The 22,327-nt window shown below is 50.8% G+C and overlaps 1 protein-coding gene and 1 long non-coding RNA gene across 2 annotated transcripts in view; both read right to left on the minus strand.

Annotated features, from left to right (window-relative positions):
* LOC306815881 overlaps window positions 1-20,135 on the minus strand; it is a 45,969-nt gene extending 25,834 nt beyond the window's left edge. The window contains exon 1 of the long non-coding RNA XR_013777509.1: window positions 20,082-20,135. This is a non-coding gene — a long non-coding RNA (uncharacterized lncRNA). The remainder of the gene's footprint in view (window positions 1-20,081) is intronic.
* LOC306815879 (class I histocompatibility antigen, F10 alpha chain-like) lies at window positions 2,582-4,309 on the minus strand (the record flags this gene model as incomplete). The annotated part of the gene is made up of 5 exons (XM_079332394.1): window positions 2,582-2,631; window positions 2,729-2,833; window positions 2,929-3,200; window positions 3,487-3,787; window positions 4,057-4,309. The coding sequence occupies 5 exons, from the start codon at window positions 4,307-4,309 to the stop codon at window positions 2,582-2,584; spliced, it is 981 nt and encodes a 326-aa protein (XP_079188520.1).
* Window positions 20,136-22,327: the final 2,192 nt, after the last annotated feature.

Raw genomic sequence — 22,327 nt, forward strand, 5'->3', positions numbered from 1 at the left:
TTTACTGAGCACCCTTTGACTTTCTAGCCAAAATTTTATGGGTGGGGATAATGGCATCTTGATTCATCTGATACTGCTGGCTGTGTGCTGTTGAGTTGTGTCACGATCCGCCCAACCCGAGCAGGAGTCGTGATTGGTTCTTTTATGGATCTCAGAGCGCCAAAGACACATCAGGGGACAAAACCAGTTTACATTTACAGAAATGCACTTTATTTATTGCCAACCAAAATGCGATAGTGGGACAGAGAGAGAGAGAGAGAGAGAGAGAAAGGGGGGTCGGGATTATAGCTACCAAGATGGGCAGACGAATCCTCGTGGAGCCAGCCAATAGATGTCTGTTGCCGTCTGGGGAGATCTCGGGGGTCTCCTCTGAGAAAGTCACTTTTATAGTCCTTTCCTAAAGCGAGTGGCTGCTGGCCAAAAGGTGGGAAGATTTATGGACTATTGTATGTGGAGATCGTTACGCTGAGGAAGAGGTGGAAACAGGACGCTTCAAGGCACACCAAACCATCTTTGTTGTCATGAACACACGCAGGGCAGCCCATACTGACCAGTCCATTGTTCTTCCATCTGTGGGAGCTTTGTTGAGTCAGCGCCCCGTGACTAGTTTTCATGAGAAACCAGTCCTGGTAGGCATCACCTGCGGAACAGTCACTTGGCGTTCCTCCCATCCCTGGCCAGCGCAGGCCTCAGGCGAGGGTCGTTGGGCAGAAACAGACGAGAGGCTCACACGGACTCTCACATCTTGTTGGCAGGCTCTCTGGTCCCTTGGCCACAGTCCAAACTCCCCAGCCAGTTTCTGACTGGTTTTGGGGCCCAGTGCAGTTATGGTTTCTTCATGTTTACAATGCCTTATCCTCCCATCCTGCTTCTACAAACACAACAAAGTCAAGCAAATGATTTCTTGTCTTAGCTCGAACCAGCTCCATCTGCTAATAATTAGCCCTTCTACTCAGGTTCTATTCTTCTTTCTAAACTCTTAATCAATATATATTGGTTTTATCCTTGTAGCTATACTCTTAAGCCTTTTAATTCTTCCAGGCCCTTGATTCACCCTAACCTTTCCCTCCATCCCACTGTCCCTCCAGGAGCCCGAAGTGGCCAAACCCTCCTGGGGACACCTCAGACACGAGTGGGAAATGAGTCCTGGGAGGTAGAGCCAGGCGTGGCTGGCAAGTCCCAGTTCCAGTCCTGGTGTCACTATCCCAGTTCCTGGTGTCCCTATTCCCATTCCTGCTGTTCCCATCTCTGTCTCTGCTGTACCTATCCCATCTTAGTGTCCCCATCCCTGCTCCCAGTTGTCCTCATCCCTGTCCCCAGGGTCCCCATTTCAATTGCTGGTTTCCAGAGAGGAATTGCTGGCCACTGGAGAAGGGAAGCCAGATTTTTTTGCCCCAGGAGGATTTATTGCTCAAACCAGGATAATTTCACACCAGAACTAAAGCATTGGGAATATTTGTGGTTCTTGGCTTTAAAACACTGGAGAATGGGAAATTCATCTGTTAGCAGGAGCTGTGGGTGGGTGGGAGCAGCGGGGATGAGCTCTGCTGGCAGCTCTCGGTTTCCTGGGAAAAGGGAAGGGGCCGGATCCAGTTCCATGGATTGTTCAGGCAGTGACTCCTGCTGGGATGACAAAGGGTCACAGTGTCACCCTGTCCCTGTCCCCATACCACAGGATGCACCTGGCTGGAGCCCATGGAGAGCAGGAGCTGCTCCAGAATCCCACCTGAGCCTGCTCTAATCCTGCTCCATTCAAACCATGTGATCCCTCTCCATCCATCTTGCACCAATCCTGCTCCATCCATCCCACCCAACCTCGTCCCAAAGACCCTGGCCCAATCCCTCTCTGGAATGCCAACCTGATCCCTCTCCATCCATCCTGCTCCAAATCTGCTCCATCCATCATCTATCCATCTGTGCATCCATCCACCCATCTATCCATCATCCATCCATCATCCATGCAACCATCCACCCATCTATCATCCATCCATCCATTCATCATCCGCCCATGATCCATCCTCCCATCATCCATCATTCATCCATCATCCATTCATCATCCATCTATCCATCCAACCATCCATCCTTCATCCACCCATCCATCCATCCATCCAACCATCCATCATCCAGCCATGCATCATCCATCATCTATCCATCATCCAACCATCATCCATGCATTCATCCATCCATGCATCCAACATGCATCCATCTATCCATTCATCATCCATCATCCACCCATGATCCATCCCCCCGTCATCCATCTTCCAGCTATGCATCCATCCATCATACATCATCCATCCATCCATCCCAACTTATCCTACTACAGAACCCAGCCCTGATCCCATGCCACAATTCAATCTCATCCTGCTCTGGACTCCTGCTCTAATCTGGAATCCCTCCCTGATCCCAATCTGTCAATTCTGCCCCAATCCCCATCTGGAATCCCACCCTGACCCTGCTCCATTCCTGCAGTCATTCCCAGCAGAAAAGGAAGATCCATGAGATTCCAGCACGGATCACACACTGGGATTAACCCCAGGATACATTCTGGGATCCACATGGAGGGGATCCAGAGCTGGATCCATCACTGGAACTCAACGGCTGCCATGTTATATCCATTCATGTCCCTCTTCCCTGTGGAAAAACAGTGGGATCAGCGTCAGTGGCACAGGATTCCCAGAACGGTGCTGGGTGGATCTGTGCCCCTTCCTGACCCCCATCCGTGTGTTACCGGATTGGAGCTTCCAGACGACAAATCCAATGAGGACAATGAGGATGGTGATGGCAACAATGGACACAGCAACCACCACGGTGAGATTCCCGCCAGATGTCGGCTCTGGGAATTGTGGGATGGTGAGGAGGAGGAGGAGGGGAACCCCCATCTGGGAATTCCAACTCCCCAATTCCCACATTCCACATTCCCAGCCTCACCCCAAGCGAAGATCCCGGGCTCCGACATTCCGGGATGCTCCACCCGGCACCGGTACTGCTCCTGCTCCTCCGGCCGCGCCTCGATCCTGGCCCAGGTGTGGAAGGTGCCGTCGCTGTTGGGAACGACCCCGCCCCACTCCATCTCCTGATCCCGGATTTCATCCCCCTTCATCCAGTTGACCTCGATGGCCTTGGGGTAGAATCCGTACGCGTGGCAGGACAAGATCAGCATCCCGTGTTCCTCTTTTCCAGACACATGGACATCAGGGGCTCTGGAATGGGATAACGGTGAGTGACATCCATGGAATTCCATGGGAATGGGATGGGGGTATGATCTGCCCATGGAACTCCATGGGAATGGGATAGGGGTGAGATTTGCACATGGAATTCTCACAAGAATGGGATGGAGGTGAGATCTGCCCATGGAATTCCTGCTGGAATGGGATGGGGTTTTTATGTGCCCATGGAATTCCATGGGAATGGAACAGGGGTGAGATCTGCCCATGGAATTCCCACAGGAAATATAGGGTTCCCAAGTCCTCCATTCCCAAATCTCACATTCCCACAGGAATTCTGCTCCCACCTTTGCGGTCCAGCTCCTTCTGCCCATATCCGACGTATCTCTGGAGCCACTCTGGGCAGATGTGCCCCAGGTAATTCGTCCCCCTCTCAGCCACATTCGTTTCACCTTCCCAGTACCTCCTGGTGACCTCAGCAGCGCTGTCGGCCGCCACGAATCTCCTGGATTCCAGGTCAAAGGAGATGAAATCCTGCCCGTCGTAGCCATCCCGGCAGGATCCACAGATGCTCCCGTCGGACAGGAGGTCACAGCCAGAAACTCGCAAACATGTGTGAAAACCTGGGGGAATTGTACCCACAGAGACTCATGGAATTGTGTCCCAGGCCCACAGAGCCCCATCCCAACACCATGGATCCCATCCCAACCCATGCAGCACAAGATATCCCATACCAGCCTAATGGATCACAATCTCAGCCTCTTGGCACTCTGTGAATCCACATCCAAGCCCGATAAATCCCATTCAAGCACTATAGATCCCCACTCCAGCCCCACAGATCCCATCCCAAGCCATCCATCCACATCCCAGCCCCACAGATCCCCCCACTCACCCCTGCTCTGGTTGTACCGGTTCTGCGCACCCTCCAGGCTCCTGGCAGCCACGTGCTGGTTCCTCACGCAGATCTGGGTGTTCCCATCCCAATATTCCAGCTCTGCTCCGTCCTTCATCCACTGTGTCAGCGGCTCCATCCGGCCCCGCTCGCTGTCGTAGCGTGTGAAGGGGATCCCATCCAGGTACCCAATGGACATGAACTGGGGGATCCCCGGGCTGGGCTCTGACACTGACACATCCAGGTAGTGCATGGAGTGGAGAACTGGGGGGACAAGGAGATTTTGGGGGCTGAGGGGTCATGGATCACTGAAAGGGGAACTAGGAGAGCTGGGAAGGGAGTGCATGGGACCCCAGTGGCCAGGAATGGTGGCTCAGGGAACTCCCAGTGTCAAGGAAAAGAGGAGACAAGGACCGGTAGAAGTGAGATAAGGGATCAAGGGAATCCCCAGTGGCAAGGAAAGAGGGGTCACAAGGTGGGGAGACCTGGGATGGCTGGAATGGGGCGTTTGGGGGTCCTTGATGCAGAGGGAAAGGGAGGCTGGAGGCTGAGAAAAGCAGGAATGGAGGTCCAGAGGGTCTCAGAGTTAAGGAAAATATGGGTCTGGAGCTGGGGAAGGTGGGATGGATGGGAAAGGGGGTGCAGGGGGGGATTGGTACTGGATAAGGGAGTGCAGGGAAGTGCCTTCCTTTCCAGTGGGACTGGGAATTCAAGGGGGTCTCAGAACCAAGAATCCCCCTTGGGAGCGTCCACGATACCCCAGGAACCCTCCCAGACCCCCTGGGACCCCCCGCAGGACGAGCAGGGGGTGGAGATCTGGGGGAACACAGAGATTTGGGGGGGGCAGGAAGCGGAACAGGGAGAGCGCGATGGGGGAGGGGACGGGGGAAAGGGGGAATTCCAGGGAGTTCATCTGGATCCCATTGGATCCCCGCTGAGACCCTCCCTGAGACCCCTGGGACCCTCTGGGACCCCGTTTTGGGAAGCGCCGGGAGTGGAAAAAGGGGGGGACACGGAAAGTTGGGAGGTTCGGGGGGTCCAAAGGTCAAGGAAAAGGGCGGGACTCGGGTCTGGGAAAAGCGGGATGCCCGAAAAGGGGCTGCAGGGGGGTCCCAGGCACGGAAATGGAGATTCGGGGGTATCGCAGTGCCCGGGAATGGGGGTTCAGGGGGGGTCCCAGTGCCAGATGAGGGGGTTTAGGGGGGTCCCGATGCACAGAAATGGGGGTTCACGGAGGGTTTTCTGCTGGGAAAGGCGATGGAGAGGTAACAAGACCGAAAATGACGATTCAGTGGTTTCTCCGTGCCCGGGAATCAAGGTTTAGAGGATTCCCAGTGCCCGGAAATGGGGGTTCAGGGGGTGCTGATGACAAGAACAGGGGGGTTCAGGGGGGTCTCCGTGTCAGATAAGGGGTTAGGTGCTGGGTTCGGGGATCGAGGGGGGTCACACGACGCAAAATGTAGATTTCGGGGGTTCACCTGCCCGGGAATGGTGGGTTAGGGGGTTCCCAGTGCGCAGAAATGGAAGTTCAGGGGGGCCCCGGTGCCCAAAAATGGGGGTTCAGGGGTTCCCGTGCTGGGGAATGTGTGTTAAGGGGGAGTTTCCTTCCCGGAATTCGGGGCTCAAGGACGTTCTGCTGCCCGAAAATGGGGGTTCAAGGGGTGCTGGTGAACAGAAAATGGGGGTACAGGGGGGTCTCCGTGCCAAATAAGGGGGTACATTGGTGGGGCCGCTGCTGGGGAGGGGGATTGAGGGGGATCACACGACCCAAAATGGAGATTTCCGGGATATCCCTGCCCAGGATTGGAGATTTCGGGGGTTCCCGGTGCCCGGAAATGGAAGTTCAGGGGGGTCCCGGTGCCCGGGAATTGCGGTTCAGGGGGTCTCTGTTTCGGGGGGTCCCACTGACCTTTCGTCGCGCCCCCCAGGCTCCCCAGGAGCCCCAAGAGCAGCCCCAGCCCCAGCGCTGGAGCCATCGCTGCCGTCCCCGCTCGCAGCTGTGGCGCTGCTCGAGAGACCCGAAAGCGAAAGTGACCGAGGGAGCGCGGGGGGGAGGGGAAACGGGGGATTTCCAGAGAATTCCTCTGGACCCCTCTGGATCCCCGCTGCGTCCCTCCTGGAGCCCTCTGAGAAGCACCTGGGACCCCCTCGGACCGCCCTGAAGAAAGTGCCGGGAGTGGAGAACTGGGGGGACACGGAAATTTGGGAGATCTGGGGGTGCAAAGGGAAGGAAAAGGGCGGGTCTGGTGCTGGAAAGGGCGGGATGCCCGAGAAGGGGGTGCAGGGGGTCCCCATGCCAAATTAGGGGGTGCGGGGGCAGTCCCCATGCCCAGTAATGGGGGCTCAGGGGGTCCCGAGGTCAAAGAAAATGGGGGGCTGGGTCCCCGAGAGGGGAAGGGACGGGAAATGGGGTACAGGGGGGCACTGGGGCTGGATAAGGGGGATCCGGGTGTGCAGGAAATGGGGTTCGGGGAGGGTCTCTTTGCAGGTGATGGGGTTCAAGGGATCCCGGTGTCTGAAAATTGAGGTTCAGGGGGGTGCCGGTGCCCAGAAATGGGAGTTATGGGGGGTTTTCTGCTGGGAAAGGCGATGGAGAGGTAACAGGACCGAAAATGACGATTCAAGGGTTCCTCCGTGCCCGGGAATCAAGGTTTAGAGGATTCCCAGTGCCCGGAAATGGGAGCTCAGGGAGTGCTAGTGATCAGAAAATGGGGGTTCAGGGGGGTCTCCCTGCCAGATCAGGGGGTACAGGGGGCCGGTGCTGGGGAAGGGGATCGAGGGGGGTCACACGACCCAAAATGGAGATTTCGGGGTTCCCAGTGCCCGGAAATGGAATTTCAGGGGGGTCCCGGTGCCCGGGAATTGCTGTTCAGGGGGGTCCCGGTGCCCAGGAATGGGGGTTCAGGGGGGTCCCCGTGCCCATTAATGGGGGTTCACTGAGGTCTTTTTGCTGGCAAAGGCGATGGAGAGGTAACAGGACCCAAAATGAAGGTTCAGGGGTTTCTCCGTGCCCAAGAATCAAGGTTTAGAGGATTCCCAGTGCCCGGAAATGGAAGTTCGGGGGGTCCCGGTTTCGGGGGTCCCACTCACCTTTCGTCGCGCCTCTCGGGTCCCCCAGGAGCCCCAAGAGCAGCCCCAGCCCCAGCGCTGGAGCCATCGCGCTGCTCCGCTGCGATCCCGCCCCCAGAACTGACCCCGCCCCCAGCGCTAGCCCCGCCCCCAGAGCCGCCTCCGGCCCCGCCATTGGCGCCGCTATTTCCTGCTCGCCAATGGAAGCTCAACGTGTCAGTGACGTCACGGGTAGTTGGGTAGATCCCGGTCTCTCGGGTTGGGACGCGGAAGCGAAAATGACCGAGGCAGCGCGGTGGGGGAGGGGAAAAGGGGGAATTCCAGAGAATTCCTCTGGATCCCTCTGTATCCCCGCTGCGACCCCCCTGGAGCTCTCTGAGAAACACCTGGGACCCCCTCGGACCGCCCTGAAGAAAGCGCCGGGACTGGAGAACTGGGGGGACACGGAAATTTGGGAGATCTGGGGGTGCAAAGGGAAGGAAAAGGGCGGGTCTGGGGGCTGGGAAGGGCGGGATGCCCGAGAAGGGGGTGCAAGGGGTCCCCATGCCGAATTAGGGGGTGCGGGGGGAGTCCCCATACGCAGTAATCGGGGTTCAGGGGGTCCCGAGGTCAAGGAAAATGGGGGGCTGGGTCCCCGAGAGGGGGATCCCGGTGGAAATGGGGTTCAGGGGGTGCTCCTTGCGGGTTATGGGGTTCAAGGGGTCCCGGTGTCTGAAAATTGAGGTTCTGGGGGGTCTCAGTGCCCAGAAATGGGGATTCAGGGGGTTCCAGATAAGGGGGTGATGGGGTTTTCAGGACTGGGGAACGGGGTACAGAGGGGTCCCGGTGTCCCGAAATGAACCTTTAAGGGGGTCTCTGTGGCTAGAAAGGGGAGTTTGCTCAGAAATGGAAGTACAGGGGTGTCCCCGTGCCCAGGAACGGGGGTTCAGGGGGTCCCGGGGCCGATCCCGAAGCCGCAGCTTGGGAGACGCGAAAGTGGCCGGGGGAGCGCGAGGAGGGGGAGGGGACAGAGGAAACCCTGGGAATTCCCCTGAATCCCCCTGGGGACCACCCAGGACTCCCCGCAGGACGAGCAGGAGGTGGAGAACTGGGGGGGACTCAGAGACTGGGGGGTCTGGCGGCGTCCAAGGGTCAGGAAGTGAAACTGGGAGAGCCGGGAAGGGCGCAAGGTTCAAGGGAGGGACTGGGAGAGGCGGGATGGGGGGTAGCAGACTCCCAGTGGGATGTCAGCCTTGTTGGCCTTGCCCTTAATCCTCACCCATCGGGACTCAACTTCATCATCGTTAGTTTCAATAGCTATGACATCCAAAAACCTCCCTAAAATAAAGGGCCACCCCTCCACCTCTTCTCTCTTCTCTGTCTCTTCTGAAGAGTTTGTAGCCATCCAGTGCAGTGCTCCACCTGTGCCAGTCATCCCACCACGTTTCTGTGCTGGTGACTCCATCCCAGCTCTGCTGCTGCACCACGGCCTCCAGCTCCTCCTGTTTGTTACCCAGCTGCCTGCACTGGTGTATGTGCACCTCAGCTGGCCCACTGATTTAGCCAAATATCTCTATCAAATATCAAACAGTGCAAGCCACAAGAGCTGATGGCTCAGCTGATCTGGAAGGCAAGGATAAGAGTGTGTGAGTTGGCTGGTTGTGACTTGGTTTGTATTCACCTCCTGGTCAAACTTTCTTAGGAGGAAAGGAACTCTCCCGAGATGCTGAGCAAAGAATGTTCAAGCACTTGCTCCAGAGCAATGCCAACCTCCAATTATCTGTGGACAGCTACAGTGGACAAATATCAGTCCATGCCCCATCTCACAGATTGTTTAATGAGGAATTCCACCTCATTCCTCGTGAGAAAAGGAACCAGAGGGCACTCAAAGCTCTCACAGTGTTCAGGGATGAGTCCAGGGTGTCCTACAAGTCAATGATGACCTGGAGAAATCCCCAGACTCAGCATTGGGAACCTGATGTTGAGTTTGTGGAGGGGTTGCCCCAGGTGGCTGAACTGGCTGCAGCTGTGAGAGCCTTTGAGAAGTTCTCAGAGCCAATTCATTTGGTAACTGACTCAGCCTATGTGGCAGGGGGAGTGTCCAGAGCAGAGCAGGCAGTTCTCAAAGACATTGAGAATAAGCATCTCTTCAGGTTGCTTTCAAAACTAATTTATTTAGTTTCACATTGTCAGCATCCATTCTGTGTGGTGCATGTGAGGTCACACTCCGATTTGCCAGGCGAGATCACAGGAGGGAATCGTAAGGCAGAGTCCCTGGCTGCCCCAGCTGAGAAAGCACAGCTCTCTGACATCTTCCAACAGCAAAGCTGAGCCACCAGCAATAGCAGCAGAATGTGCCAGGTGTGATCCATCAGTTCCAGCTCACACAGAGTCAGGCTCCAGCCATTGTGGCCACTGTCCCAGCTGCCAGCTCCAGGCCATGCCAGCGCTGGGTGGGGGGTTGGCAGCTGTGAAGTGTGGCAGACAGACACCACACACATTCCCAGTTTTGGTCACCTCAAATGTGTTCATGTAAGCATTGACACATATTCAGGTGAGGTTCTCCTCTGCCCACACAGGATAAAAGGCTGTGCATGCCAAACAACACCTAGTGCAAACCTTTTCAGTGCTGGGGATCCCTAGGGAAATTAAGCAATAAATGGCCCAGCATATGCATTCAAGGAGTTCCTGGAGTTTGTCCAGCAGTGGGGAGTGCAACATAAAACTGGCATCCCCCACAGGCCAAGGTGTGATGGAGCCCATCAGATGCCCAAGCAGATCCTGCCAAGACAGAGCAATTCAACTGTGTGGATGTCTCCACAGCAGAAGCTCTGCAAAGCCATGCTTACTCTCAGTTTTCTGAATTGTTCATTTGAAAACATGAATCCACCTGTGGTACGTCACTTTAACAGTGGCAATCAGTTCAAACTGTCCCAGCACCCACCAGTCCTGATTAGGACCCCAGAAACTTGGGAAACCCAAGGTCCCTGTGAGCTCATTACCTGGGGGCATGTTTATGCATGTGTAGCCACTCCCTCGGGCCCTCGGTGGATTCCCCAGAAGTGGGTGAAACCTTTTGTCCCCAAGCATCCATCTCTGGCAGGATGAGCAGCAAGGGGATGAGCAGCAAGCAGCTGTTGCTTCAAAAACCAGACACCACCTGAAAGAGGAGAGAAAATCTTCCTAAGATGTGGCTACATTCCAGCAGACACAAAAAATTTAACATGCTTTAAAAATGTTTGTTTTTCCTTTTAGAGAAAACCTGATGCATTTCTTTTAACTTTGTTAAACAAAAAATGGGGAGATGTTGTATTTCACTGATTTAGATGGATAAAAATGTTTTGTACTGTACTCCCCTAAGTTCTGTAAAGTTGGTTCAGCCCTCCCTTAGCCCCTCCCCACCAGTTCAACCCCATTGGGTGCAACTCAGTTTCCCCTCCCCTGACCTAAGATTTGAAATTCCTCACCACTCCTTTGTTTGCCCTCTTTTTACCCTGCACCCCTTCAGGAATAAAGCTTGGATTATTCCAGGAAGAAGAGCTTCCTTGGTCTTTTGCTTTCTCTGTGCCAAATTCCCTCCATCTCTGACTCAGAGCTAGCCAGAAGAATGGTCAGAGTGTGGAGGATCACGGCACTGCAGCCCCATCAGACTCTCCCTCTTTAAAGCAGGGGGAGGGTTGAGGGTTTCTCACCAGCTGAGGAAAAGTGCTCCTTCAGCATCTCCTCCATCTCCTTCACTAGAACCCCCATCCACTCCAGGTGGTTCCTTTCTGTGGTGGGCTGTGGGGCATGGTCAGGGCCTGGGGCAGCATCCCAAGTCTCTGGGGCTGGATCTGGCTCTGGGGCAGCATCAGGCTTTAGGGCAGCATCCCTATTTCCTGGGTTAGGTATCAGGGTTGTTATCCCAGTCAATCCCCCCTTATCTTTGAATGCTAAATAGAACAGGCCTATCAGCAACACCAGTCACTGTATGATAACATTAGCATTTAAAGTGGATCTGAACTCCTTGAAAACTGGTGGGGTGGACTGAAAAAATTGGGTGATGGGTTGGGGGAAGATTTCCCCTGCTGTCACTTCCTCACACTAAGTGCCATTATTGAAGTAACTCCAAAACCACACACAGTTAGAGTGTGATAACTCTGGATCCATGTGACTGTGTTCCAGAGGAAGTTAAAAATCCATCAGTGCCTCACCTGATCAACCCACCAAACAAATCAGATAATAGCTACAGTAATTTTGGTGAGGGGACGAATGTTCAAATAAGTGCTTGCAAATGGGAGAGATGTATCTCTGATCACATGGAGCCCAAGCCAGATTAACTTGGACAACATGGTGCCACCTAACACAAAACCTTAGGTAACTCAAGAACTGTTATTCCTTTTTTCACCCTGCTCTCAATGCCCTCAGGCCCCACTGGGCACCAAAATCTGTCGTGGTTTGGAGGACAGATACTTGCCAAGAAAGGCAGGAGCTCCTTCCAGGATGGGGAATGTAAACCCCCTCCCTCTTAATTGTTATAATTTTGCAATCAGGAGCTCTCAGGCAGAGATATGGGGTACGAGCAACAGCATATATCTAACCAGACAAACAAAAACAACAGCAGCTATGAAAATGAACAAACAGAACAGTAACTCAGTTCCAGTCCTTTTTGGCCATAGACCCTTTTCCTGTGCCCAGTACTGGTGCTGGGGGCAGGGCAGGTCCCGTGCAGCTGTGGAGGGCTGGGACAATGTCAGCAGCGTCCCAGGTGGGAGAAGGGTGGAGGAAGGACTCCCCGCTCAGCACAGGGCTGGTGGCACTCGGCTGCATGTGCAGAGGCAGCAGCTGGAGCGGGGCAGGCAGCAGTGCAGTGTCCCACAGCACAGAACCGGCTCCTGGGCTGGGATGGGGGGCAGCGAGCAGCCCCGGACATCTTCCTGCAACCCACCGGGGAGCACGAGGGCCAGACCCCGCCCAGACACCCCCAGCTCTTTGGCCATCAGCCATCATGAGCTAGGGTGCAGCACAACAAGCTTCCTTAGCATCATAACAGGGAAAATTCCAGAGAGAGAAAGGAAGGGAACAAACCCCAACCCCCAACACAGCCACAGCAGCCTTAGTTAAAGGGCCCCTGTTTAGATAAGGGCCTGCAAATGGGAGAAATAGAGACACAACCATGTGCCACCTGAATCAGGGCAAGCTAGAGCACATGATGCCACCCAATGAGGCTTTATATCTAGCACACAAAAATTAGGTTACTCAAGAACTATTACTCTTTTTTCTCTTGATGCCCTCGTGCCAAACATAGGGTGACAAAATTTCTCTTTGTTTGAAAGACAAAGTGTCTGCTAAGAAAAGCAGAAGTGTCTCTTGAAATGGACAGTGTAAATCCCCTCCCTGCAAATTATTATCATTTTGAAATTAAGCAGGTCTCAGGCAAAGATATGGGAATAGGAAGAACACTTCTTTTACTAGGAAAATTACAATAAAAATACAGTACCACAAAGAAAAAACTAAACCCCAAACACTGTAAAAGTCAGAATACAACCTGACACCCTGTCAGTCAGGGTGCTGGAGCAGCCCCATTAAATGCTGGCTGCAGTGCTGGAGTGTGAGATGTGGTTCTGTTGCAGCAGTGCTCTTGCAGAAGGATGCAGTTTTCCTTTCCTCAGTGGTGACCCCGTTGGTGTTGGGTCATGGTGGAGCTCTGTGAGAAGCTCTTCCCACACCCAGGACACTCCCAGGGCCTCTCCCCGGCGTGGATGCGCTCGTGGCTCCTCAGGCAGGAGCTCTGCCTAAAGCTTTGCCCACATTCTGAGCAGGGGTGGGGCCGTTCCCCTGAGTGGATCACCTGGTGTCACATCAGGTGGGAGATGTCACTGAATCCCTTCCCTCATTTCCCACACTCGTAGGGCCGTTCCCCAGGGTCCATCCTCTGGTGCTTGATCAGAATGTACCAGTGGCTGAAACCCTTCCCACATTCCAAGCACTTGTGGGGCTTCTCCCCTCCATGAGGCTTCTCCACCAGCTCTGAGCTCTGCCTGCATCTCCGGCCGCCTTCCCGGCTCAGGGAGGGTCTTTCCTCCTCGCAGCTCCCTGGGCTGGGTTTGCAGCCCCTCCTCCTGAGGGATCTCTGGGCCTTTTCCTCCTGCTCCATCTGCCCACACTTTGGGAATAAAAAGTCCTGGTTTGGGGGAAAAACAAGAGGAGAGGGCATTAGGCTGGGTGTTTCCCCCTTGCCCAAGTGCAACTCAGGTAAACACTGGGTGTCCTGTTTGTGTCAGAACCTGCAAAACACCAAGCTTCAGCCCAAAAATCCTCCAAACATCACAACACAGATGAAAATCTCACCAAACAGCAAGATTTGGCCAAAATCCCATCCAAAATAGAAAGATTCAGCCCCTGCTAAAAAAAAAAAAAACAAACCAAAACACACCAACATTTAGCCCAGTAAAGCTCACAAAGATCAAGATTCACCCCTGTGATAATCAGGGATCCCTCTCTCTGGTCACCTGCTGCATGTGATGGGGACAACGCTCCTGGGGCTGGGGAGAGGCTGCAGACACAGGGAGGGCTGGAACCTTGTGCTGCTTCCTGTTTCTGCTCCTCCTCCTCCTGTGTCCCTGCTCTTCCTCACATTCCTCTTCCTCCTGCTGTTCCTCATTGTCCTGCACAATCCCCCTTTTTCTCCCACGTGCAGCATTGGGATTATTTGTGTATATATGTGGGGGACTCTTAGTGATATCAAAATTTTGGTATGGTTTTTTAGATGTTCATCTTTAGGATGGATTTTGCAAAACCAGAAGAGCTTTCAAGGTAACACTTTAACAGATAAAATGTTAATAAAATATGGTTAATATGAAAAAAATAAAATAGCAGATAGTGGGAGGGGCACATATGAGTCATCCAATGGCGGCTCTGGAAGAGAAGCAGGGATTCCAGACAGCCAGGAGAGGTTAGAAATGCAAATTAACACTGCTGGGGCAAAGTGTGGACAATGTACCAGGATATTCTTTCCTGGGGGAGGAATTGGGCTGATTCCCTCTGCCCCTCACCCCAAGCTCTGCCTGCCTGCACTGATGGAATTTGCACAGCTAAAGGCAGAGCCCATAGTGAGGATATCTGACTGCAAAAGAAATTGGTTAAGTTGCAAAGGGAAACAGCAAATGGGGAACATCGTGGAAGCTTTAGTAAAGAAAGTGGTGAGGAATATCCCTCTCCCCACTCCAACATGTGCTCTCTAGGTTATACAGAGTGTATTAGAGCACTGGGGTGTTTTGGCAAGTCCAGAGAAATCAGTTGGGAATCCAAATATCTGATGACTTAATTAGAGAAAAGTGTTCAATTGATGCCGCACTGGCTGGAGGGACCAACCAAAAATGGGGAAAAGATGAAAAGACACCACAACAAATCCAAATCCATAGACCAGCCCCTGGGAACCTCAACAAATTCGTATCAGGAGACAGAAAATCCACCAATATTTCAAGTAACATAATTAAGTTAAAAACTACATATTATCACTGTTATTACTATTATGATTAATTTTCATACTATTATTAATGTTGCTTATTATTACTAGTGTTGCTATTATTATTATTAGTATGAACTAATGAATATATTATCAGTTCTCAAAATAACAATCAATTGGCCACCTCCAGCTCCTGACCTTCCTGCCAAGCAATCCAAAGAAAGGAAGAACAAGACATTTCACCATGGGATGGGATGAGATCAGATTATCAACTAACAGAAGGAGGTGGAGTTTGTGGAAAATTAAATGACTCAAACTCCTGTTTGCAAATAGATGAAACTGAACAGGGGTAGAACAGATAACACAGGAAACAAGAAAGTAGATCATGTACCAGTCCAAATGCAGAAAGGATGGCAATGGGACACGTGTTCGTGGTTCCCTGGCAGACCATGGGTTAAACGAATGCTGTTCCTCCCCTGATGTGCTGCAGCAACTCTCATCTTTTTCCCATGCCTGACACCTTGCTGAGTGCAGCTCATTCAGCAGCTGAGCAAGGGGATGCAGGTGGCAGCCAGGCCTGATCCAGAAACAGCTACAAAAGGACAGGGCACTGAGAATAATCCCAAAACCAAGGAGGGACCAGGATGAAAAACAGAGTCAATAAGTTAAACTTTATTTTCTGAAAAGGTGTATTGCATTGTATTGTTAGAAAAGTCTTCTGTGCTGCAGGGGGGGTAGGTTACCAAATAAACTAGTGAAAAGGAGGCAAAGGCCAGGGATAAATGAACTGGCAGATATTACCTTGGAGGCTTACATTTGCCAGCCCTTAAATGTATCTGTAAATTCAGAAAAGCCAAGTAATCTAGAGAACGGGAACTATGCCACATGTGGGACAGGAAACACAGAACCCCTAGGGGTAAAATGTTTAAAATACCAGAAACCCCAGAGACAGTACAAGAAAAGAAAAATAAAACAAAAGGCTGAGACCCACTAAAAATATTGCCTGTCCCGTTAGCATGGGGCTTCCCCAGCCCCGGAGTTTCCCCAGCCCCAGAACCGAACCTCTGGCGGCTCCTCCCAGCCTCAATCCGGCTGCCGCGGCTTTTCCGCCGGCTGCTCTGGCCGTGGCCCCGCTGCCCTGCTCGCCCGGGCTGCGCTGGCTCCCCGCCTGTGCCGGCACGGCCCCGCCGCTTCCCCTGCCCCATCCCCGAGCCCACCCGGCGCCAGGGGCCGCGGGTGCCCATCCCTGCACTCAGCTAACAAAAAGCTCTTTGGCGGCTCCGGCACCGGCCCTGCCCCGACACCTCTGCTTTGGGGGATCAAATCTCCATCTCTCCCTAAACATTCCTGTTTTACACATGAGGAAAGGGAGTGAAGGCTTAACACAGTCGAGGTACCAAGAGCAAGCTAAGAATGCCTGTTTCTGCTGTGAAAATAAAAAAGTGTTAAGATTCATAGTAAATAAAAGGATAAAAAACTTATATTACAAAAAGACGTAAGGTGTATAATAACAATGGCAACAAAGAAAAAGCGTTGAAAGTTCCTATCATTAAAAGTGCATCAATTAAGAATGAAACAGAAGTGTAAAAAAGAAATGTCTTGCTGGTTCCTAAAATCAATAATAACGTATCGAGTTTCATTAATTGTAGTAGACCACCTGACTCACTAAGTGAAAAATGTGGAGTGTGTACAAGCCAGGAAGAAGAATAATAGTGTAGTGCCTACTGCTATTGTACACAAGGTAGTAAAAAGTATAAATGCTAGATGTGAAATTATGTGTGCAAATAGTTAAAGAGCTGGGATCAAACTTCTAGAAAATAATTCTTTACAGTCTGTCAGTTCTAAGAAATACACTGTAATTTTGAGTGATGATCAAATGTGTGTGTATAGTTGTGTTTCTCAAATGCTGGAATCCTAACTGCCCAGCCAGCACCTGGAGTGTGCTGCACTTAGTAAATCATAAAAATCACAAGATAACAGAATGTGCTGGGTTGGAAGGGAGACATTAAAATAAAATACCACTTGTGTCTCTGTACAGGACATCCCAACATTCCCACCACATGCTGAAGGAATTGTGCAAACTTCTTAAATTCTGTCAGGCTCGGTGCAGTGACCATTTCCCTAAGGAGCCTGCTCAGAGTCCAGCTACCCTCTGGGTAGAAAACGTTTTCCTGATATCCAACCTGACCTCTCCTGAGGTTTGAACCTCTTGCAGCTTCATGACTAAAAACAGTCCTGGCTTTTGTGTAAGGTTTGCAATGATTTGCTAAATTTTCTGCGAGTGCAACACCACAGATAAAAGTAAATAAATGTGCTGTGCCCTGTGTTTTAAGGACACCCTCCAACCTAATTCTCTGATTCCTTCAAGTGTTTTAATGTTTACAGGGGAGTGTGTGTAGAGCACAGGAGCATCTAGTGCTCTGTAAGCACATCAGACTGATGTGGCTTATCCTGAAAACCAAATTAATGCAATAAAAAGACAATGCTGAAGCAAAAGCTAGCAGCAGCTGCCCCAAGTGAGGCTGCAAAGAATAAACCATTATAAGTAGAATTTAAGAAACAGCAGTTAAAACTACCAAAAGATCTCTGAAGTGTCTTGCTCCTGGCAGTGTGCAAGAACATAAGAAACAGGAGATGTTGCATTAGCATGACACACCTGCTACATAAACTGTGATGGCTAATTTAAAAGAAACTCACTTCAGCAGCTTTTGTACAGTAATTAAAATTCTAAACAAGTAGGCTGTTAAATTCTCAACTTTAGTCTTGTTTTATGTGCATTTATTTACTATTTCAAATGTCTTTAGCCTCAGGGCTTGGGCAGCCTGCCTGTTTTGTGTACAAACAGAAACACCAACAGCTGACTTTGAGCTTTTGCTCAGGAAAAAGCTTTGAGCTTTTGCTGAGGAAAAATCCTTCCACTTCAAACAAGAAGGTCAGGACTGTTTCACTCAGATAGTTCTCCTATTCTGGCCTTAACCTGTGACTTATATAATAACTTTGCTTTGTAAATGGCAATTTCTAGTGCCTGTCAAATGGAAAATACCTAAGAAAAAGTAAAAATCTACAGTTGAGAAGTGTCAAAGATAATTTGCCTGAAAATTAGCAAAAAGTGTATCCATATTGTACTGGGTTGTGCTGATGTCATTCCAATGGTGGGTATCTCCCATTGGTGTTATGTGTCCAATGTAAAAGAAATTAACATAAGGAAACTGTTAAGGTACTTATACCCTATCAGTACAAAGAAGAAAAAAAAGAAAAGACACAATAGAAAAAAATAAAATCAAAACTGATGATCATAACTGGTAGGAGTTATTTGAGAATGGAAGGAAAGGAAAGAAGAAAGCCAAAGCAGAGGTACTGGCACAAGAGTGCTGGAAAGGGTTGCATATACCGTGCTGTTACTGCTGTGCCTCCTACTGGAATGTTAAAGCTCAAGGCTGGGACAAAATTAAGAAATGATACCAAAAGAGAGAGACAAAGTGGGAGACCCCAGGACACACTCCCTGCAGCCCAGAAGATTAAATAAACCTTGGCTACCAATAGAAACCCCACAGGCCTTGAGGGAGGCAGAGGGATGAAAACAGTCATGGGACTCGTCCTATTGCTAATTATGACAAAAGGAAATAGTGCTGATGCTTGTTCCAAGTGTTACCAGACAATTGGGTATGGCAGACACACAGTATCCACCCTTGCCTTCCACACACACACCAATTCAGCCTGCTATAATAAGCACAACTCAGAAACCTCCATTATCATGGGAAAAAAGTTACTGGGGAGCCACCAATTTGGGAAAAGGAGGGTGGGCTCCATCAGCATAGCAAAGTTGCCCAGTAGGAGAAGCACACCTCTGCTTCACAAAAGAAGGTATGTGAGGATATGCAGATCAGGGAGGAGTGCAAGATCACTACAAGGAAGAATTTATAAAGAATATAACTAAAGTGTTCAGGGAACAAGGACAAACCATAAGGGAAGTTTCAACTTGTACGAGAAATTGAAACAACAACTCAGCAAACGGGACTTACCCACCTCAGGAAAGAATTTATTTGTGGAATTCATGAAAGAAATTTCTACTGAATTACTTACTGATATTACCACTGAACTGACTTAACTCACTGCTGGATCTGTGGAGGAACACAAATGACTGAACAGTGGCCATGGAGGGGGGAGGGATTAGACCCAGAGCAGTTATTGGAATCAAATGGAAATATCGAGGGGAGTCAATAGACCTGAAGGGTGAGTTCTAAACCATGAGGAAACAGGAGAAGTGTGTATAACACATCAGGGAACTAACTTAACCAATATGTGGGGCACACCCCCTCTATGACTATCCTCATTACAAATACAAGCAGTCAGTCTTGGTGGCCCAAAGCTCCAAAAGGATATTGGGGAAAGTTAAGTAAAGGTAAGTGTAGAAAGAACAATTTTACAGGACTAGGCTGGTATAATGAAAACAGAGCCAACCCATATGAAGAAGTAAAAAGTGTAAGCATCTATTGGCAACAACCTAAATCAGTTCAACTAAGCTGGAAAGCCCAAACAGAATATTTGGGATCTGCAGGAAAAGGGTTTATAATACCTTACCAGAAAGATGGAGAGGGACATGTACTCCAGGGATTATCCAGCCTGTGTTTTTCACATTACCAAAAGAAAAGGGAATAGAGTGTTAGGAGTTCCCTTGTATAAAAATTTGTATCAAAACAACAGCAGCCTTGCCACAGGGGGAACACAAATCTCAAAGGATAATGAATGGCCCCCAGAATGAATTATTGAGTACTATGGACCAGACCTGGGTTCAAGATGGGAGCTGGGGCTATCCACTCCAATTTATCTGCTAAATAGAATTATCAGACTACACGCTGTAATAGAAATTACTACCAATTGAACAGCCTGAGCAATGGAATTCATAGCTAAAAAACTTCCTCAAACTAGAGCAGCAGTACATCAAAATCAACTAGCCCCAGACTATCTATTAGCTGAAGAAGGAGAAATGTGTAGGAAGTTCAATAATTCTGAATGCTGCTCAGAAATTGATAATACTGGTGAAGTAATTACTAAAATTGTGGAAGAAATAAAACGAACAGCCCATGTACCTGTACAAACCTGGAACTCGATGCTTAATAATAATTAGTGGAATAATCTATTAGGGAGAGTGCAGTGACTCTGCTGCGCTCGCTGCGATTGGCTGATTCTGCCATCACTCCTCATTCTCGCGCGCTGATTGGGCAGAGCGGGGACAAGCCCAGCCCCGGTGCCGCCCCCACGGCGATCGTGCCGCAGCAAAGGCGCCATTGCCGGAGCGCCTGTGCGGGCCCGGGAGCGACAGCGACCGCAGCGCGGTGAGTCGCTGCTCCGGCACCGGCTCCTGCCCGGATCACAGAGAGAAGGAGACCGCGGGCAGCCGCTCCATCAGCGCCCTCAACCCAGGCGGAACACGGGCCGGGCACATCACAACGAACCCGCCAGAGCCCCCTGCCGCCCCCTCCGCCCGCAGTGAGCCCCGAGACCCCGCAGAACCGAGCGCGGCTCCCACCTGCGCTGGGGCCGCCACCGAGCTCCGCCGCCACCTCACCGGGCTGTGGCCGCTCCCAGCCCGTACAGAAGCTCCAAAAATGGCGCCTTTGGCCCCGGGGCCGGGCTTGTCCCCGCTCTGTCCAATCAGCGCGCGAGAATGAGAAGTGACGGCAGAATCAGCCAATGGCAGCGAGGGGCAGGCTCTGTTTAACGTCACAGACTCCCCTCCCTCTTCCCCGCGCTCCGCCATTTCTCTCCTCGCCTGAGGAGCGGCTCCGCGCTGCGCCCGGCCCGGGCATCGGGCCAAGGAGCCGCTGCTGCCCTGAACCGCCGGGAGCTCGGGGTGAGCGGGAGCTGAGGGCGGTGGGAGCTGGGGGTGAGTCCTGGATGGAGCCGGGACCCACCTGGAGCCCCGGCAGGAGCCCGAGCCGGGCACGGGATGTTTGAGAGAGGCCCGGGACTGTGCGGGAAAATTCACATCGCCAGAGTTTTGTGTGCCCAAAGGAGACAGAGGAGTCCTGTAAAAGTGACTTTATTGATGAGCAAAGGGAGAGTCTATGGGCATTTGCCATGCAGTCTCTGAAAACGCCGCCTCCTTTTTATCCTCATTTTCCCGGCTCCATCTTCCTCTCCCTTTCCCCACTGGCTGAGGCACTTGGAAAGTTCAGATTTCCCGATCTGCCTGCTGCATGTCCCCTTGATTTGCACCCCTCCTTTAGTATAACATCCGATTTTCACGGCTCTGTTAAGTGTTTCTGCTTTTCCAAGTTCAGGAATTGAGCAGGATTTTGGCTGGGCAGCAGTCTGTGTCAATTAGTAACATTTTCTGAAACTGAAGATTTCTTCCATTCCTTCCTCATGTACAAGTCCCTGGTCGTATTTCCAGGCAGATTCACTCTTTGACTCTGTTTCCTCTTTGGTTTGGGATTATTCTCAGTGCCCTCCCTCCCTGTCCTTTTGCAGCCGTTTCTGGATCAGGCCTGGCTGCCACCTGCATCCCCTTGCTCAGCTGCTGAATGAGCTGCACTCAGCAAGGTGTCGGGCACGGGAAAAAGATGAGAGTTGCTGCAGCACATCAGGGGAGGAACAGCATTCGTTTAACCCATGGTCTGCCAGGGAACCACAAACACGTGTCCCATTCCATCCTTTCCCCGTTTGGACTGGTACATGACCTACTTTCTTATTTCCTTTGTTATCTGTTTCACCACTTTTCAGTTATCATCTCTTTGGAAACAGGAGTTTGAGTAATTTAATTTTCCACAAACTCCACCTCCTTCTGTTAGTTGATAATCTGATCCCATCCCATCCCATGGTTAAATGTCTTGTTCTTCCTTTCTTTGGATTGCTTAGCAGGAAGGTCAGGAGCTGGAGGTGGCCAATTGATTGTTATTTTGAGGACTGATAATATATTCATTAGTTCATAGTAATAATAATAACAACTCTAGTAATAATAAGCAACACTAATAATAGTATGAAAATTGATCATAATAGTAATAACTTTGGTAATATGTAGTTTTTAACTTAATTATGCTACTTGAAATATTGGTAGATTTTCTGTCTCCTGATATGAATTTGTTGAGGTTCCCAGGGGCTGGTCTGTGAATTTGGGTTTGTTCTGGTGTCTGTTCATCTTTTCTCCATTTTTGGTTGGTCCCTCCAGCCAGGGCTGCATCAATTGAACACTTTTCTCTAATTAAGTCATCAGATACTTGGACTCCCAACTGATTTCTCTGGACTTGCCAAAACACCCCAGTGCTCCAATACACTCTGTATAACCTAGAGAGCACATGTTGGAGTGGGGAGAGGGATGATTTACTTTTAGTAAAGTTTTCACAATATTCCCCATTTGCTGTTTCTCTTTGCAGCTTAACCAATTTCTGTTGCAGTCAGATATCCTCACTATGGGCTCTGCCTTTAGCTGTGCAATTTCCATCTGTGCAGGCAGGCAGAGCTTGGGGTGAGGGCCAGAGGGAATCAGCCCAATTCCTCTGCCAGGCAAGAATATCCTGGTACATTGTCCACACTTTGCCCCAGCAGTGTTAATGTGCATTTCTAACCTCTCCTGGCTGTCTGGAATCCCTGCTTCTCTTCCAGTGGAGCCATTGGATGACTCATATGTGCCCCTCCTACTATCTGCTATTTTTTTTTCATAGTAACAATATTGTATTAACTTTTTATCTGTTAAAGTGTTACCTATAAAGCTCTTCTGGTGTTACAAAATCCATCCTTAAGGTGAACATCAAAAAAACCATACCAAAATTTTGA

Source organism: Erithacus rubecula, assembly GCF_903797595.1.
Source record: "Erithacus rubecula genome assembly, contig: scaffold_272_arrow_ctg1, whole genome shotgun sequence".
NCBI lineage: Eukaryota > Metazoa > Chordata > Aves > Passeriformes > Muscicapidae > Erithacus > Erithacus rubecula.